The sequence below is a fragment of the Ciona intestinalis genome, chromosome 2 (assembly GCF_000224145.3).
Source record: "Ciona intestinalis chromosome 2, KH, whole genome shotgun sequence".
Lineage (NCBI taxonomy): Eukaryota > Metazoa > Chordata > Ascidiacea > Phlebobranchia > Cionidae > Ciona > Ciona intestinalis.
In genome coordinates this window covers 1,559,052-1,578,226 of record NC_020167.2, presented here as the reverse complement: position 1 = coordinate 1,578,226, position 19,175 = coordinate 1,559,052, and the positions used below count along the sequence as shown (strand labels likewise).

Below are 19,175 nucleotides of genomic sequence, written 5' to 3'. Positions count from 1 at the left end.
CCGGGAATCGAACCCGGGCCGCCTGGGTGAAAGCCAGGAATCCTAACCACTAGACAATGTAGGAGATGCTGCGTAACTTTTCACTTTTGACATTTTGATTAAAAGACGGGTCAGTTTTATAATTACACTACAAAGGCTATAATCCTCATAATATCGAATGTGAAAAGGGTTTGCATTGGCCGGGAATCGAACCCGGGCCCCCCGCGTGGCAGGCGAGGATTCTACCACTGAACCACCAATGCTAACATATTCCTACACCGGGAATCGAACCCGGGCCGCCTGGGTGAAAGCCAGGAATCCTAACCACTAGACCATGTAGGACATGCGAGTTCTCTTTACCTATAACATATAGGCTGAAAGATAGGTTAGCGTCGAAATCGATTGTTTCCTGTGACGTCAATATTAATTTCTCGAACCCGGGCCCCCCGCGTGGCAGGCGAGGATTCTACCACTGAACCACCAATGCTTACATATTCCTACACCGGGAATCGAACCCGGGCCGCCTGGGTGAAAGCCAGGAATCCTAACCACTAGACAATGTAGGAGATGCTGCGTAACTTTTCACTTTTGACATTTTGACTAAAAGACGGGTCAGTTTTATAATTTCACTTCAAAGGCTATAATCCTCATAATATCGAATGTGAAAAGGGTTTGCATTGGCCGGGAATCGAACCCGGGCCCCCCGCGTGGCAGGCGAGGATTCTACCACTGAACCACCAATGCTAACATGTTCCTACACCGGGAATCGAACCCGGGCCGCCTGGGTGAAAGCCAGGAATCCTAACCACTAGACCATGTAGGAGATGCCGCGTTACTTTTCGCTTCTGACATATTGGCCGAAAGATAGGTTAGCGTCGAAATCGATTGTTTCCTGTGACGTCAATATTAATTTCTTTGTTTTTGCTTGCAACTGAAATCTTGAAGTCGGCGAATTTGATTAGCATTTTACCGACATTCTTTATAAACCTCCCATTTTTATAAATATTTCACAAAGGCAATAAACATCAATATATCGAATGTAAAAAGCCCTTGCATTGGCCAGGGATCCTAACTACTAGACCATGTAGGAGATGCTGATAACTTTTCACTTCTGGCATATCGGCTAAAAGATGGGTCAGTTTTATAATTTCATTTCAAAGGCTATAATCCTCATTGTATCGAGTGTGAAAATGGTTTGCATTGGCCGGGAATCGAACCCGGGCCCCCCGCGTGGCAGGCGAGGATTCTACCACTGAACACCAATGCTAACATATTCCTACACCAGGAATCGAACCCGGGCCGCCTGGGTGAAAGCCAGGAATCCTAACCACTAGACCATGTAGGAGATGCTGCGTAACTTTTTACTTCTGACATATTGGCTAAAAGATGGGTCAGTTTTATAATCACTCTACAATATAATTACTCTACAAATAAACCACATTATATCGAATGTAAAAACGGTTTGCATTGGCCGGGAATCGAACCCGGGCCCCCAGCGTGGCAGGCGAGGAATCTACCACTGAACCACCAATGCTAACATATTCCTACACCGGGAATCGAACCCGGGCCGCCTGGGTGAAAGCCAGGAATCCTAACCACTAGACCATGTAGGAGACGCTGCATAACTTTTCACTTCTGGCATATTGCCTAAAAGACGGGTCAGTTTTATAATTTCACTTTAAAGGCTATAATCCTCATAATATCGAATGTGAAAAGGGTTTGCATTGGCCGGGAATCGAACCCGGGACCCCCGCGTGGCAGGCGAGGATTCTACCACTGAACCACCAATGCTAACATATTCCTACACTGGGAATCGAACCCGGGCCGCCTGGGTGAAAGCCAGGAATCCTAACCACTAGACCATGTAGGAGATGCTGCGTATCTTTTTACTTCTGACATATTGGCTAAAAGATGGGTCAGTTTTATAATTACTCTTCAAAGGCTATAAACCTATTTACATCGAATGTGAAAAGAGTTTGCATTGAACGGGAATCGACGAAGTCGATTGTTGCCTGTAACATCAGTTTCTTTTTTTTGTCTGCAACTTGAAACTTGAGGTCGACGAATTTGAATAGTATTTTACCGACACTTTTTATAAATCTAATATTTTTATAATTACTTCACAAAGGCAATAAACATCAATATACCGATATACCGGGTGAAAGCCAGGAATCGAAACCTAACTACTCGACCATGTGGGAGATGCTTTTCGGTATAGAAACATTAGGTAAACAATCGGTAAGCGTTTATATGGTTGTTTATTTTGACGTCAATACTAGTTTGTGTAAGACAGCTAGTGGAATTGTATATCGTCAGCTTACCCGAATATCATGTTAGTGCATGCTGGTGAGAGAACATCATTTTACATATGAGCATTATATTGAAAACAAATAACTTTATTGCTTTGGGCGCTAATATCCCACAAACACAAGATCTAAATTTTAGGAATTTATAAATAGTTGTCGTTGGGTTTACATGTATTGCCTGGATGAACCTCAGTGGTCTGGGGTGCAGGCTTCAAACCTGTAGCTGATTAACGTCAGAGTGGTTCGATTCCACCTTCTAGGCGAATTTTAACAATGTACGATTTTGAAATATTATTACTGTAATCCGTATGAATATTACTGTAACTTCTAGTTAATAAACCGTAATGATCTGGCTTTGCTACTTTCGTTGCCAGGTAAACTTTAGATACAGGATGTTGGGGAAAGACAGACTTCTTCCAAACCTCCTGTCACGCCGTCCTTTATTAAATTTCTTACGTACGGACTCCCATTTAATGATAGTAAATAAAATAATGTTACAGAATTTATAATGTCGATTACTGTTTTTAGGTATTCGAAAAAAATATGTAAAAACAAACTTGCAATAATTTGAACAGGTAAAAAATTCTGAAATAGTAAGGTGCTAATTTTGAATGCTCGCTAAACCATAGTAAAGCCGATAAAATTTTGTAGTAGGTCTAAGCGAGTGTGAACGATTAAACTATAGTTTTATAATTTTAAACGTTTTAGTTGCCAAACTTTTTAGTTTTTTTTTCACTTTAATTTAATAATTTATACCTCAGGGGTTAATTAAATATAATATGTTGCAATAAAAAGATAATATACGATAAATATATTCGAAGTTCCTTCGCACTTGGAGATAATTTATAAGAAGTGGCTTGTGCGAAAAACAGTGTAGCAACATCCCTTGTAGTAAAAGTATAAACTTCATTAATATTTATTATGAACTCTCTGTTATTACAAGTTCATATACATTTATATAGAATACATTATAATATATATTCATCCTACTATAGTACTACATAATGCAATCTGCGAAAAAATCTTCTTCTGGCGATTGTGTCTTTATTGGCACATGTCGTAACCGTGGCCTCTCCTGCAAGCACATAGTACCCATTACTGGTGGACTCTAGGTGCTAGAAAAATGAAAACAGTTCGTATGTTTGACTTGTTGTAGGTAGTAGGATACCAGAAACGTTTCTATAGCGTTCGCCATGTGCGACAATAAGTGGAGCGTGACGCGAACTACGTCATGATATTGCGCAAAATTAAAGAACGTGATTCAGGGGTTTTATTAGGAACAAAGAAAAAACTTAATGTTTTCTTAACAGAGATCAGGTAAATCTTGTATAAAATGTCAGTTGAACAACAATTCCCTTAAGCAATAAAATAGTCAGTGTTATTACTATATATACGATCCTTAGAATCTTCTTCATAGACATTTTATACTTCAGCTAACTTGTAACATATTGTGAGGAATCCTTATATATTTATCATAAAATTAAAAAGCGTTTTTTCTTGGAAACAAAACTGTCGCGATTCTCAGCAGATAAGATAAAATGTATCATAATAAGGTCTCTTTAAAATGAGCCATTGCGCGTGAACCGTGATGGTGCTAATTTTTTTTCATGGGATTATACGAAGAAGTAGGTACACTTTTTCCGCAAGGTGTCTGTAATTATTTAAATTAAAAAATACGTAAAAACGCACAAAACAACACTACAAAGTGTTAATAAGTGTAAAACAAATTTAATAAATAGTAATAACACCTTTCTAAATACATAAAACACTAGTAAGAACATCTTTCTCATATTTAGTCGGTTATATACGCTCTTTCGTTCAGTTTACTGTCGACGAGTCCGTGGTGTAATGGTTTGCGCGCGGTCGTTTACTCTCTTTGTTTCATTTTTACAGGGTTCGAGTCCCGCACAGTGGAATACTTTTTAAAAGTTTTTTTGGTTTGATTAGCACGCGTTTGAGGTTAGAGGTTTAAATCTTGTGTGTAGAAACCTTTAAACTAACTGCTCCCCATAGAATAGAGAAACGTATTTGTCATCGCTTCCTAGCGGAAAAAGTGTATCTACTTCTTTGTATAGTTCCATGTGATTTTTTTCATACAAGTTAAAATTAAAGAGGGATGTTGTTGAATGATATGTCTCATGAAACCCCCCACTATACATTCGTTGGTCGTTTTGCCAACACTTTCTTCAACATGTACAGATGTTATTCTCTTTTTTGTAAAATTTACATCTCAGTTTAGATTATTATTTGTGATTTATATTACTGTAAGTATAAATATAATAAAATAAGTTTGTAATCCTTGTAGCCAGTAAACGGTAAAATTTTAGTCATAAATAAATATTTTTAAAAAAGGTGGTGTGAAAATTCCTTTTTTTTTTCCTGGCAAGCCGTCATGAATAACAAAGTTAAGAATATTACATTTTAACCCTTAATTGCATTTACTCTGTTTTATTTAAAAACAATGCACGACCGTTGCGTCATATTTATTTGTTAAAAATGCACCTTCCTGTGTCGCGAAATATATACTTCGACTCAAATTTCAACTATATTTATAAGAAATAATTAACTATATCAGCAGTATAATCTAAGTTTTGTTATAGTTGTATGTTTGTTTAGGTTGAGTGACTTCTTCATCATACTTAACCAGCTGATGACTTTAACATCTATGTTAGGGCCTGGTGATTAAACGGAAATATTAAACAGAAAATTAATTATGAATGGACAGAATATTCCAGATGCTTGGGACGATGGAGCAGCAAATGGAACGGATGGAGTTAGATCCGCTTTTACAAACTTAAACATTGCAGCGCAACCGTTCATTCCAAACATCAATGCCGCCAAGTTTGTCCCGGCAGCAAGAAAAGTGGAAATCCCTGAAGAAGTCGTTCAACCTGAAGTTGCTGTGCCAGAGGTTGTGGAGATGACGATTGAGAATTCTCCGAATGCCGTTCCTGAACAGGTTGAGAGTAAAGAGATGGAGGATGATGTCGATGTAAAGGATGAAGTGATGAATGAAGAGGTGGAGGAAGTTGAGAAAGTTGATGTGAAAGAGGTTGAGGAACCACCTTTGTCACCATCCCTAATTAACAAAGAAGAACATGTGAATGTTGTTTTCATCGGCCATGTTGATGCTGGAAAATCCACAATTGGAGGACAAATTATGTATCTTACTGGAATGGTTGACAAACGTACTCTGGAAAAATACGAAAGGGAAGCCAAGGAAAAAAACCGAGAGACATGGTACTTGTCTTGGGCCTTGGATACAAACCAAGAGGAGAGAGATAAAGGAAAAACAGTAGAAGTAGGGCGAGCTTATTTCGAGACTGAATCAAAACACTTTACCATTCTCGATGCACCTGGCCATAGAAGCTTCGTACCTAATATGATAGGTGGGGCTTCACAAGCTGATGTAGCAGTGCTTGTTATCTCGGCACGTCGAGGAGAGTTTGAAACCGGGTTTGAGCGAGGAGGACAAACACGGGAGCATGCTATGTTGGCAAAAACAGCAGGTGTTCACCATCTAATCGTGCTTATTAATAAAATGGATGATTCAACTGTTAAGTGGAGTCAGGAACGATATGATGAGTGTAAGGAAAAGCTCACGCCTTTTTTGAAGAAAGTTGGCTTTAATCCCAAAAAAGACATTCACTTCATGCCCTGCTCTGGACTCACAGGAGCAAATCTGAAGGAGTCTGACTATGCTAACCATCCATGGTATACTGGACTCCCCCTCATTCCTTATTTAGACAATCTTCCCACGGTTTCCAGATCAGGTGCTGGGCCTCTCCGTCTTCCTATTGTCGACAAGTACAAGGACATGGGGGTGATTGTGCTTGGCAAAGTGGAATCTGGTCGTTTGTATAAAGGACAACAGTTGGTATTGCAGCCAAACAAGCGCAAGTTGAAAGGTAGATCGTTTTGATTTGACACAAAAAGAGCTAACCTGAAAAAACTATAAAACCAACATAAGGAATAGGTTTTTAATTGGGCTTTTAAATATGTATGGGCTTAGGTCATAAAATAACAATAATTCAAGTTTAAAAGTAAATTAATTTTGATTTATTTGCAGTTCTTGGAATTCAATCTGATGAAGTTGATACAGAGTCCGCCATTGCTGGTGAGAACGTGAAAGTTCGGGTTGATTCAATTGAAGAAGATGAAATATCTAAGGTGGAAATATACTGAGTATATAACGTTGTATGGGCGCCACCAAAAAAACCACAGCTGTTGATTTTTATGGACAGAAGTGGTGTATGATTGGTACTTACTCGTTAAAACTCATATTTTCATAACAGGGTTTCGTCCTATGCTCACCTGATGATCTGTGCAGTACAGGAACATTATTTGATGCCCAAATTGCGATTATTGAATACAAATCCATCATCTGCGCTGGTTACAGTGCTATTCTACATATTCATACGTAAGAGCACGGCATAAAATTTGTTGCCATATATGTAAAATATTTTTATTACTGGTGTTACTATGTAAATTTTATTTAAACAGCTGTATTGAAGAAGTAGTAATCAAACAACTCATTTGTCTTCTGGATCGAAAAACTGGAGAAAAGAAAAAGACAAGATTTGTCAAACAGGTTGGGAGAAAGTAATGTTTATTGAGACTATCTTGAGATATATCGTCTTTCCGTACATGATAATGGCCTATAATATAAATAATAACCGAAAATAATTGAAATTTATACTAAAAAAGTGTGGTTTCTGGCTAACCCGCGTTAACTGAACAATTTGTTGTTTATAATATCAATATATGTACAATGAAAGAATTTTTTAACCTAATCTTTTCTTAGGACCAAACCGTAATTGCACGGCTGCAAACACAAGGTCCAGTTTGTATCGAGAGTTTCAAGAATTTCCCACAGATGGGTCGATTCACACTTCGGGACGAAGGACGCACCATTGCAATCGGGAAAGTGTTAAAAGTTCTTGAGTAAAACTGTAGAAATTTAAAGTTTTTATTTCACTTCAGCGATGCCATGGCTTGCATATTATTCATGTTAGGCATCTATCGCTGGGTACAAGCGCAACTCTTACAATCAGTGTTGCACTGTTTCTGCGACACAAGTGTAAATTTCCCTATTTCTACATTATCCTGATTGTAGACTACTTACTATGTGTTGTTTGCCAAATCTTAAATGGTTTTAAGCGGGTACAAATCACAAACTAAAGTTTTCAGCTGATCACCAAAGAAAAAGTTTATTGAGTGAATCAGATATTTATCTAAGCCAGTACCTTTCAATGCATGCGGACAACACATGTTGTGCGGTTATTCTTTTATTTTCATCAATTAACTATGCTTGTTAATTTCCCTTCACAACCTGCTGCTTGTCCAGATCACCATGAAATGTGGTCTAATACTTGTACATTTCACTTTCACAACCTCAAGGCTCCCCTTAGCTTACATGGAGTACAATATTTTCATGCGCATACAGTTAAACCAGAGTTACTTTTACAACCACATAGGTATTTATTCGTTGTACAAATTTGTTGCACCAACCACAGGTGGCGATGTTTCTGTTGCATAGTTCTTCTTCTCCACTCGAAAAGCGAAAATTTGACTTGAAAAAATGATCTGCTTTAGTGCCTTTGTGTGCTTCTCTTTATTTTTGCAGTGTCCAGTGTCACATGTGAAGACTTGGTTGTTGTGTTTTAAACAACGTTTCCCTACATACAGCCTAACAGTGGCAGTAAGCGTGAATTTTTTTCATGCAAATGCTGTCGTATCCTATGCGTATCAAGTGCACAATTGAAATTGTATAGCACAGCTTGAAAAAGATTTTTTTGTGAATTAACAGAATTAAAAACCATGTTGTCTTAAATGTGGGCCAATGCTTGTTGGTGGTGCTCTATCATATCGCTGTTTAAATTAATTTGGTCTTGGGCTCTTTGTTACAATAAAGATTGAAGGAATATAATGTCTGTGTGTTGGATTTGGTATTACCAAGTAAACAGAGGCTATTTTGCAGATATAATTTTTCCAATAGACATTTTCAATGAACACATTTTTAACTGGCATATTGCTAATACTTTGACAGTCAATTTATGTCCGTCAAAAATATATTTTGTCCATCACAGACTTTTGAGGCACCCATGATGAAAAGTTTATTTATTAGGCTGTTACATACATACATAGAATGTTGGACAAGATTTATTTAGAGAAACAATCAAGAGAAAGAATTGTTTACAGTAAAGAAGCATGACAAGTTTGTAAATGGTACCACTGAGATACAAATACACAGTATTAGAATGTTTAGTGGCAATATATCATACTTTTAATGAAGCAATAACTACATGTGAAAGAATGGAGTTGCATGGAGAATGGCACTTTGTAAGTAATACTTAGTGGTCGATTGTTTTTAAATAACACAAAGTGGGATATTCTAGGAAAAGTTGCATCCTTTAAAAACCGACAGAGTTTGTTTGTGCATATACAAGACACTACATAAGCAAATGTTGGGTAATGTACATTTAAGTGTGGTGAATGCTAGTTTTTACATTGACAACTTATACAAATCTTGGCAGAAATGTGTTACTAACGTAGGCAGTGCTTTCTATGGAAGCATGATAAAAGGCTGGTTTTAATACTCAGGTGATGCACCATTTCATACTCTGACAGACTAAGTTAAAAAATATTAAAAACAAAAAAAAACGTGTTTCGCAGTGGAACAGTGAGGCTTAGCAGACAGCTCTAATCTATAAAAATTTGTGTACCTTTGAAATGACAACTGTGAACTAAAAAACACGAAATGTAAAAATTGGTAAAAGTAGATGCTTCAACAATTTGTTAAAACCATGATTCAAAGCAAAGATCATATCATTTGAAAAAAAATGAAAACGATTGTGAACTGAGGGATCAAGGAGGCATAAAACACAATACAGTTGAGTGCATGCAAATGTAGTGTATCTCTAGTGGCTATATTTCAATTTAAGGAACTCATTTTGTGTGCGCAAAGCTTCCAACTCAACCGCTTTCTTTTCATCAAGCTCAGCCATGTCTGTCAAGCCTTGTTGAAGACTACTGATTTGCATTTTCGCCGCCTGAACAAGTTTAAGTTATAAATCATCTCTTAAGATATATAATGCCATGCATGGACTGTCTGTAGAACACTGAATGACATTTCCTTGAGTTAAAACAATAACATAATGTATGTGGAAGTTTTCTGTTAATTTATGCCTTAATATCAAGCATAAATTAATAGAAAACTTTAACAAAAATAGGTAAGGTTGAGATTTTTTGTTTCAAATTATTAAAAAATTATTCCTAATTTTGGCTGTTTTGAAACAAATAATTAAATGTAAAATTAAACAAACTTGATCTACATTAACACTTACTTCTAATTGTTCAACAAGTTCAAGATTATATTTGGTCACAGTCTGATTCATTTGCTCCAGACGAGCAACCTTTTGCTCCAGATTTTCCTCTCCATCTAGTGGTTGTTCATCATTGAAGATTTCTCCTTCATCGAGGACTTGATATTCAACCTCGTATACTCGCAACTTTTCCACAATGTCCAATGTGAAGATCTGTGCAAAACATTAGATTTGCAACTAATACACAAAACAGTATTTCATTTTAATATTTCAACATTATTTCTTTATAGTTCTTGAGGTTTGCAACTGATGTGTAGTTTTACCAACTATAATACACGAATTATGTCCTTCGTGCAGAATTTATACAAAAACAATTAAATATTTTCAAAAAAACATTCTTCAAATACCATTAAAAAGAACTGCCCACAGTCACAAAAAAATGTATATTTCTTACACTAAAAGTTAGGGAAATTTAAACCGTTTAATTAATCTCAGAAGTTTATGGTTTTGTCACTTGCCTCCTGCAATACTTGGTTGACTTCAACAGCATCCATGTTCGGAAGTTTGTTTTTAAGATAACCAATGATGGCTTCAAAACTGTCTTGCTCAAGTATTGCAGCTTTGTGGTGGCTTAGCAAGGCAAGAGCTGTTTTAAACAAGGCACACCGGCCTTCCAGGAACAGGAGATCTGACAAATGTGATGTTATCATTAAACGATTGTTGTGGTTTAAATAAATATAGGCCACAGCATTTGTGAGAAACACATACATTAGAGCTTATGTTTATTGACCTATATATAAAATAAAGATGGTGTAGTAATTGATACAACATTTGTATTCCTGGCTTAGATCTTCAAGCTATTTAACCACCAACCTGAACATGTGTTTAATACTTATGCATATTTTCTATCTGTGTTCCCAAGTTTTGAAAGCGCCACAGTGGAGTATGACTCCCTTACATAATAGAATAGAAGGGTTACTATTTACCAAATATCCTGGCGGTGAAACTGAATGGAAGTATGGAGGCAAACATAGTGAGGAACCACGGAGCAGCAAACAACATCAACGTCACATCATGCTTCTCAAAGTGATCATTTATTTCCCTGAACAAAGTTAAGTTTAATCCTGTCTTTCAACATGGGTGAGTAAGTGAATGAATGAATGTAATTTAATTTATCCTCGCGTGGCCGGAAAACGACAGTCGTTATAACACAGGTGTTAATACACCTCGTGCCAGCTTACGAGTTCAATGTATGTTACTTAGTAGGTGATTTTTTTTTTGAGTTTTTTTATTTTTTTATATATATGGCAGACAACCCATCAGTGACCACTGGGTTGGAGCAATTGCTGTTAAGTGTCTTGCCCAAGGACACATACAACCACAATGGTAGCAGCGACGAGCCTTGAACCCATTGACTATTGTTTACAGGCGGGCTAACCACTACGCCACGGCGCCGGTTATACATTGTATGGTTGGTTTAACAAAATACCTGTGGTAGTCATGTAGGAGTCGCGAAAGCTGGTACACAGCGATGCGAATGGCGGTCATGTCGGGTTGGTAAAGATTCCGACAACCCATGTTTTTCATGAGGTGCGTCAACATTTGAAACGACTTCTCTGTTGAGTTCAACTAAAAATCAAAAGTTTTAAACAGATTGAATATTTGGAAATAACCACATAGTTCGAAACTTTTTTTCACTGGGATTAGTAGAAACAAAACAAAAAAATGCTTTCTACACGGCACACCATCAACAAAATATTTGTGTATGGGTAGATATGCTAAAATGTGATTAAAAGGTGACACCAAACTTTCAAATATTAAAAAAAAATGTGAAATCTAATCGATGGATTAAAAAATTTGGACATTAATTAAGTTAAGTGACTTTTAATGGAAAACCTCATGCATTGTCGCACTGCTGGTTTTTATTTACTCAAGAAGTTTAATTTCACACAAAATTTTCGGATCCTGTGTTTTGAATTGATACATACATACAACTATATGCTGTGTATCAGGTGTTGGTGTTATATTACAAAGATTACATACGTGCACGAGAATTGTCCCTGCCACGAAACTGAGTCCTTGGCAATAACCAACTTCCGTATCCACCAATGAATAAGCTTTAAGAAGATTAAACAAACCAAGTTGACCTTTTCCAAGTTGTTGACTGAAGTATGGATGGTTGGGGAAAGTGCGACCTAACATAAGATTTTGGTAAACTGCAACTTGGTTAAGATGAATCTGTCGTTATTCAGTTCTTAAAGTTTTAAAAATTTTGTGTTAAATTATGAAAAAAGTTGTTATGGATTATGGCGTATAAAAAAATATTTCGCAATAAAACCATCGTACCGATATCTATAAGAATAGAGTGATGATGAGGTGTTAGGCTTTTAAGTAGGTCCGAGAAATGAGTTCTGTTCAGCGTTGCAGTGCTCGCTGTTGCACGACTGGTGACATTCCGAATTTTCCATTGTTCGTGTAACAACGACCAAACACGACCTCGTAGATTACGTGAAACACCTGTTTGGAAACACTTCTTTGAAAATTGACTGAAAACACCGGCTTTTAAAGAAAAAATGTCAAAATCAATGTATTTTTAAGAACGATTTACAAGACAATTTCAATGTTTTGACCTTTTCTGACAGCAGCATGTAGCACTGAAACATCCATCTTGTATTTTTCTCTCTCCTCAGTTTCCAACAACTCCAACCATACTTGGTCCATCTCAGGTTGGGGAATCCCCACATCAACATAATTCAACTTCATGTCTAATTGATCATCGGCTGAAAATATTTCAAAAAACTTTTGCTTATCTTTTTAAAAAATGTTTAATTATTTTTAGACTCAGCCATACTTAGTTGGGTTTGAGCTATTTTGTTGATTCTGTTCAGCACAATGTGATCACGTATAGCTCGACGCCACGCATAGCGCACATCATCTGGTGTCTTTAGTGGGGTTAATGGCCGTCTATGAATGCTAGTTGCATCTGTATCTAAAAATAAAAATTGGCTCATTTTTTCAACACTTTCTTTTAAATTTGCTTATAAGTTAAAATTCACTAAATATAAAAATAACGAACATAAAATGAGTTTTTAAAATGTAATGGCAGCAGAAAGAAATCTGTTAACATCTTGTTTAGATCCTCTTTGTTCACCTGGGACTTTCTTCTTGGATGGAGTAGTGATGCGATGGAAGATCTCCTGATGAAATGTCATCTTCTTTGCTGATCCTAAAGATCGTTCCGCCGTTGCAGTTGGAGGAAGACTCTCCATGGATGTTGGGGAAGAAGAGCGAGATTGAACTGGAGTAGATTCGGATGACAAGCTGTGGAAATAATTATACAAAGAATAAATGAAAGTAAACATTGGTCAATATGTTGGAAATGAAAAATAAACATTCCACCACTACAAACCAATTGTTTAACCAGTGGCAGTAAGTAAAGCTTTGTATCTAATATTTACAACACCAATTACTAAAAGCTGCAAGCCTAACATCACACAAGTAATCATTTTGTTACAAAATTAGCACAGAGAGAAATAACTGAACAACGCAAGAAAGAGGAAATGTTAAAAGTTTAGCATTTCCGGTAAGTGACACACCAAGCACCATGCACACGTGTAATGTTCTACAGAATGAACTCAAAAAAATCGCCTCGAAACCCGGAAAGCCCAAGCTCTAAAATCAAGGTTAAAGATTTGATTTCTTTCAACACTCTCTCATCCATAATTTACCCAGTTTTTCGGGGTTCTCTACTTTTTACAAATGTTCCACTTTCTCCTGGAACGCACACAGACTTAATGTGGACTCGCTTTAGCACATCTTTGTAACGAACCTCATCTTCATCCTCCCCACAAACAACATGAGAACTTGGAATGTCGGGAATAATTGCAACTTCTTCGGTTTGGTCACTTGTGTCCAGGATATCAGAAGAGAGGTTGTTTTTGCTGTGAAAGTGATTCCTTGGTCATCATCATCGGATTCATCAGTCGTGCGGATACTATCACGTGAAATATTATCATGTGAAGCAGCATCACGATCAAATTTGATGATGCTTTTATTGCATGTAACATTTTCTCGCTCATAAATCTCATGATGAAGCTCTTCTGTGATGTCTTCCTTCACTTTTGTGATCTCAACCATTTCACGAGCTGTTTCATGAACGTGAGATTTTTCCATTCCAAACAATCGTGAAAGAGAAAACCTCGAGGGCGTAAGCTTGACAGCGTTACTGCCCTCTGATGGTGATTCTTTAACATTTTCCAATCGACGCAAAAACGGAGATGATAAGCTGCTAGTTTTATTGAAGTTTTTATAATAATAGGTCTAAAAGTTAGTTGATATAACTATAAGCTGGGCTGTATTTAAATAACAGAGTTACAACACTGTGGTAAAAACATGGGTTTCCCCTCATTCTATTGTGATGATTTTATCTTTTATTTTCAATAACAATACAGAAGTATCGAATTTCCAGCCTGTAAATTCCCCTGTACAAGTTTAACCTAAACGAGTATGAAATATCATACATAGGTTATTTAAAAGTATCAAATTACCATTTTTTAAATACGTTAAATGTGCGTCATAAAATTATCACACGGGTAGTGAACAACAGTGCAGCAATTATCACAGCAGTTGCTTAATTTTGTGATGAATTTCATGAACTGATTTTTTAATATTTCGCAAAAGTTTTACCTGCGTAATGAGTTTGTAGAACCCATTTGTCCTGATCTCTTTACTTCACCCGGTGTCAGAGTTATGTCTGCATCTTCCTGGAGCTTCAGTTTCCTCCGAACATTGAGAGAACTTTGATCTGGAGTACCCAATGGGTTTGATCTATATAAACAAGATATTAGGAATCTAATGGGTAGGCTTTTTAAAGGCTTTCTGACAATTCGATTTATAAATTGTTAACAAGATATTAACCTATAATGCAGGTACAAATAGTTTTAACAGTTTTTTTCTTTCACATAACATTCGAAAAACAGAACTGTCAATCAAATCTGAAGCACGAAAACCGGACTAATAGATTACCCAAAATTTAAAACGTACTTGGGTGAAACGTTTTTTGACACACTACTGCCTGCTAGTGGGGAGATTTCGGAGCAGGAAGGACTTCCTGATCGATGTCGGACTTTAAACTGGTTGGATGACATGGAGATGGGAGTGTTGGGTGCTGATCGGTTGCTATCCTGCATTGGATTATATTATATATGATGCAATGTTAGCATGAGAAACATATCAAAGATAATATGACTCACTGAAAAAAATTTCAGTTTTTCCACTGGGCTTGCGATGTGGTTTTCTGCTTCATGTTGTAACTCGTGCATCTTCTGTTTTCCCTGCACAGAAGCAAAACCAAATGTTAAAAATACAACGAGAAGTAAAAACTCAAGTAACTTTAAGTATATCACCTTTTCAAACAAACTCTCAAAGCTGCTAAAAGACTTTTTCGCTCGATTTCGGAAAACGTTGAACTTCTGAGTAACAGAATTCCCAGATGCCTGTTCCCTCAGCTAAAAAATTTACAAGGCTGGATTAAACCTTGAGCCAGCACAGCAAAAGAAAATATTACAAACCACAGACTTCATCATCTATTGAATACTTATGGCAACAGTAACTAAAGGCTTTTGTCTTGACATTTTTTCTTATGGTTGGAATGCATGGCAACCAAGTGAACCAAGTAGCACACTGTACAGCAACAATAACATTGAACTGAATAGAACCTGTTTAACTTTCACGTCATGCTCACTCTGCTTGTCCTCATAAGTCTGACGCAATACAGCCATAATTACAACCAACTTGTCATACTTGGAATCAGGTTGTTTGGTTTTTTCCTAGTGAGAAAAATTAATTATTTTAACGCTTAAATAAAGCCGTGGTAAATTAATACATGCCAGTCTGTTTAATAACTGAATTACCTAATTAGTAATTATGTCTGTTTAAGAAAAAATTAGGTTTGCTATGGAGTTATGGTACAAATTCAATGAGTGGTATTAATTATTTCAGTTTCTCAATTGCGTTAATAGATACCAATATGAAAACAAAAAAGCAACTGTTATGACTTTGTTTACAACTTTAACTAAACTGTATTTCCTAATATTTCGTTTGTATAAGGTTACATACCGAACATAAATTTTAAAAAATAAAGAAAAACTTTAATGAAGATAGAAAAAGAATGAGATTTAAACAATCGTAGTGTCAAAGCATAAAAAACTTGGAAAATACCTCAATTTTTAAACGAATTTGTTTCTTATCATGGTCAGGTAAATCAGCGATGTACTTCGCTGCTAATGTCATGCCACGTTCAATTATTTGCTCTGCACTGCCACCTGATGCTAGGTTAATTCTCTTACACAGCAAGTGGTAAGTTTTTAGTGGATCCGGACCGTGTGAGCACATCGTGCATGCTTGTTTCATCGCTAGAATGATCTCCTCTGCCTGTGGAACCAAGTTTAATAAGGAAACTGTTGTTGTAAATAGAAATTAAAGCAGCAAAGTTAACTTTTTTTTCCCTAAAGCATTCACGATTATGCAGAAATGTTGGTGTGACTTGTAGGTATAAACTCATTTGGGTTGATAAAATAAAGTCAATATTAACACGTATAAGGTGCTAACCACATATTGACTTGTTGTCTTCAGCTACACACACAAAGGGTAAAACTGAGTCATGAAACCGAACTGCTTCATTACAAATATCACTGTGGTCTTCATTACAAATATCACTCTGTATGATTTGACTACTGCACAAACTGTCAAATGAGATTAAATCCACAATTTGCTGTATCAATTTAAAATAAACTAGAAGAAATATAATATAAATACTAATAAACTTAATAAATAAAATATTCTGCAGTTTTACCACAGATGAGTCGGATGATTTGAAGAGGTAACATTTAAATCGAAATTCTTCTTTTATTTGGTGTTGATGATGCTGGTGGTGGATTTGATCTTTCACAAAAATGCCAAAATGATCTTTGCACTTCACACCCTGTCATAAATTCATTATTATTTGTGACTAAGGCTTGTAACAGTCAAACAAAGGTGAGAGGATATGAATTAATCTAACACCTTAATGCCTTTTGCAAAACCTAATAGACAAAAATATAAATAGGCGCAGTTAGTACAATGCCACCGGTCAGAGTAAGAATAATGGTGCCGGTCAACCGGTCTATGTTGTTATAAATACCTGTGCACAACGAGTTATGTCGGTAAACTGGATCTCCACCGTTCGAGCAGATTGATCGGGACAAATCAAACAAACTGACTGCTTCCCAATCTGAAACAAATATTTACTTCCAAGTAATAATTACACACTTTTCATTCATGTGCAAACTGCCTCTGTTTACTTTCTTATAATAAAAAGTTTGCTGTTTTAATCATATTATGTACCTTACTTTGGGTAAGTTAACTTAATTTTAGTTGCATATTATAAATGACATTATTATCAACCTGGAACAGACGCGTCTTATTTTTATCAAATCCAAGTGTTGCTGCCGTCCCCGGTTCACTACAATGACGTGCTCGAGTTTTAGACCGTCGCTTGAGAGCAGCAATAGAAGCTGTATCCATAGAATTACACCTTTGTCGCTCCTCTTCTATGCTTTTCCGTTGTTTATCTTCCCACACCGCACTGACAAACAAACAAAAAACAGTTAACTTAATTGCTTGCAGACTAACTGTAACTTCATTCACACTACTTCACTTACGAGTTATTTTTTCGCATTATCTCCACAGCACTTTCACGTGACCCATCAATTGATGACGAAACATCAGACAACAAAGCTTCCCCGGTTCTGTTTGTCCCATTTCTTGATTCATCGCCTTGTTGCTGAAGCTACATGAAAAACACAAAACTCAAATCATTTAAATAAGCTACAGTCAATGCCTTTAATATGCAAGAAACTTTTAGTTTAGTATGTACACTACATTTTCAAGACTTTTGCAACAATAAAGGTCTAGTTTTAGAAAGAAAATAAGTTAAAATCCATGTTTTTCCCTTTCTCTCACCATGCTTTGTATCATCTTGGCTTCAGCCACAGCAGCAGCATGCTCTGCTTCAAGTGAATGATATTTATCAACAGCTTCATCAATGAAGTTACCAGCTGGATACTCCTGTTTAACTTGTATTTTTCCCAACAACAGAACTTCAAACCTTGTGTAGTTTGCAGTAAAACATTACCATTTGCCAAGAAAAATACTCAGATTAACATTTGAAACATAAAAGCTACAATGTCCATTTAAAATAAATATTGAATTTATATATATATATATATATAATATATTTTATAATAAAATGAATAATTTTAGCCAACACATTAAAACAGCATCCAGTTCAACCTTAAAAACACAAATTCACCTGATTGAATCCAGATCTTCTAGTTTAACATTCTTGCTCGACTGGTGACATCCAGAATAGGTTTGATTCCAAGATTGCAATTTCTTCATATTTTCAGCAACGTCTTGTGACTGCAAATAGCATAGTTTACGAAAATAAGTCTACTCTGACCTACATTCTAGGTTTCTTTTCGGCAGCATAAAAGATTACCAATAACCCATATAGGACATTTATTACCAGGTTCACATTCACAGCCAGACATCATGGAATCTTGCACATTCTCATTTGAAATTGTAAAAAGGTTTTACTACGATCTAAAAATAGGCTGCCCCAAAAAACAAACTGAAAAAATGAAACAATTTTTTCACTTAATCAATTATAATGGGACATCAATTTCTCACAATAGCGTTTGCTTACCTCTTTATAGTCTTCGCATCTTATTGTGTGACAGGACAGTGGGTAATTTAAACCATTATCCACAATAAATCCAACGCAAAGTGTATTCAGGTCATTGGGAAGAATAATTTCCACCACATTATTTAATGGGCAGCTGAGTGGCAAGTTGTCCGAAACCGAGAAACCATTTGTAGACTTGCAGCTTGGCGTTGTATAACTGGTGTTTTTTGATTGCATGTTGTTCACATGTCCATTACATGGCAAATCATCTAATTTTATTAAAGGCTTTTCTTCATGCACCACCACAAACTCTGATTGGTCAATAGTAAAAGCGCATGGTGTTGGGTGGTTTTGATAGTTCATATATGATGTCAACCATTGCGACATGCACTTTGCATACACTCTGTGGATTGAAAGCTCACCCATGTACGACAAATAATAAGTTTTACGATCCGGGGTTGAAGCACGCACGTTTAACAATAAATCCATGATTCTTATTCTTTACAGCACCAACAATCTAAAGTAAATACACCTCATATATGATCTCAAACACTATATGTATAAATTATAAAGTAATAAAGGTTACAGTTTTGAGTTTGTTATAGTTTTGCTGTGAGCCTGTGACATTATTTATTTAAAGTTAATTAAGCACACATTTACCAGTCAGTTCCCCAAGATACGAAAGCCGAGTAAATTTCAGTGATATCACTAAATATGTTAAAGTTACTTCTGCACTGATAACAGCATTAAAAACAGAATTTACCATTCGGTTTGTTTGTTGACCTATGTCACGTGATGAGTCACGGTTGACTACCCATTAAACAAAGTTTACATCTATGA

General features: G+C 36.3%; 2 protein-coding genes and 11 non-coding genes across 13 annotated transcripts; 1 reads left to right on the top strand and 12 right to left on the bottom strand.

Annotated features, from left to right (window-relative positions):
* Positions 1–171: 171 nt before the first annotated feature.
* On the bottom strand, positions 172–242 carry trnag-gcc. Its single transcript has one exon. It is a non-coding gene; the product is annotated as a tRNA-Gly (tRNA).
* A 7-nt stretch (positions 243–249) lies between these two features.
* Positions 250–321, bottom strand: trnae-uuc. Its single transcript has one exon. It is a non-coding gene; the product is annotated as a tRNA-Glu (tRNA).
* Positions 322–473: 152 nt separating this feature from the next.
* trnae-uuc lies at positions 474–545 on the bottom strand. Its single transcript has one exon. It is a non-coding gene; the product is annotated as a tRNA-Glu (tRNA).
* Positions 546–652: 107 nt separating this feature from the next.
* On the bottom strand, positions 653–723 carry trnag-gcc. Its single transcript has one exon. It is a non-coding gene; the product is annotated as a tRNA-Gly (tRNA).
* Positions 724–730: 7 nt separating this feature from the next.
* Positions 731–802, bottom strand: trnae-uuc. Its single transcript has one exon. It is a non-coding gene; the product is annotated as a tRNA-Glu (tRNA).
* A 373-nt stretch (positions 803–1,175) lies between these two features.
* On the bottom strand, positions 1,176–1,245 carry trnag-gcc. Its single transcript has one exon. It is a non-coding gene; the product is annotated as a tRNA-Gly (tRNA).
* A 7-nt stretch (positions 1,246–1,252) lies between these two features.
* Positions 1,253–1,324, bottom strand: trnae-uuc. The gene has a single exon. It is a non-coding gene; the product is annotated as a tRNA-Glu (tRNA).
* Positions 1,325–1,442: 118 nt separating this feature from the next.
* Positions 1,443–1,513, bottom strand: trnag-gcc. Its single transcript has one exon. It is a non-coding gene; the product is annotated as a tRNA-Gly (tRNA).
* A 7-nt stretch (positions 1,514–1,520) lies between these two features.
* Positions 1,521–1,592, bottom strand: trnae-uuc. Its single transcript has one exon. It is a non-coding gene; the product is annotated as a tRNA-Glu (tRNA).
* Positions 1,593–1,699: 107 nt separating this feature from the next.
* Positions 1,700–1,770, bottom strand: trnag-gcc. Its single transcript has one exon. It is a non-coding gene; the product is annotated as a tRNA-Gly (tRNA).
* Positions 1,771–1,777: 7 nt separating this feature from the next.
* On the bottom strand, positions 1,778–1,849 carry trnae-uuc. Its single transcript has one exon. It is a non-coding gene; the product is annotated as a tRNA-Glu (tRNA).
* A 3,040-nt stretch (positions 1,850–4,889) lies between these two features.
* LOC100177861 (eukaryotic peptide chain release factor GTP-binding subunit ERF3A-like) lies at positions 4,890–8,214 on the top strand. Its single transcript, XM_002129037.5, has 5 exons — positions 4,890–6,193; positions 6,355–6,455; positions 6,581–6,705; positions 6,789–6,876; positions 7,090–8,214. The coding sequence occupies exons 1-5, from the start codon at positions 4,999–5,001 to the stop codon at positions 7,231–7,233; spliced, it is 1,653 nt and encodes a 550-aa protein (XP_002129073.2). The 5' UTR covers positions 4,890–4,998; the 3' UTR covers positions 7,234–8,214.
* Positions 8,215–8,390: 176 nt separating this feature from the next.
* Positions 8,391–18,887, bottom strand: LOC100181015 (TBC1 domain family member 4). Its single transcript, XM_018817767.2, has 23 exons — positions 18,357–18,887; positions 17,961–18,070; positions 17,612–17,756; positions 17,311–17,438; positions 17,054–17,234; positions 16,791–16,880; positions 16,464–16,592; positions 15,830–16,042; positions 15,328–15,438; positions 15,016–15,117; positions 14,863–14,943; positions 14,654–14,793; positions 14,297–14,437; positions 12,762–12,931; positions 12,462–12,599; positions 12,241–12,390; positions 11,957–12,127; positions 11,654–11,805; positions 11,100–11,239; positions 10,597–10,712; positions 10,129–10,298; positions 9,632–9,823; positions 8,391–9,337 (listed from the first exon to the last, which is right to left on the bottom strand). The coding sequence occupies exons 1-23, from the start codon at positions 18,822–18,824 to the stop codon at positions 9,206–9,208; spliced, it is 3,570 nt and encodes a 1,189-aa protein (XP_018673312.1). The 5' UTR covers positions 18,825–18,887; the 3' UTR covers positions 8,391–9,205.
* Between the last annotated feature and the right edge of the window lie 288 nt (positions 18,888–19,175).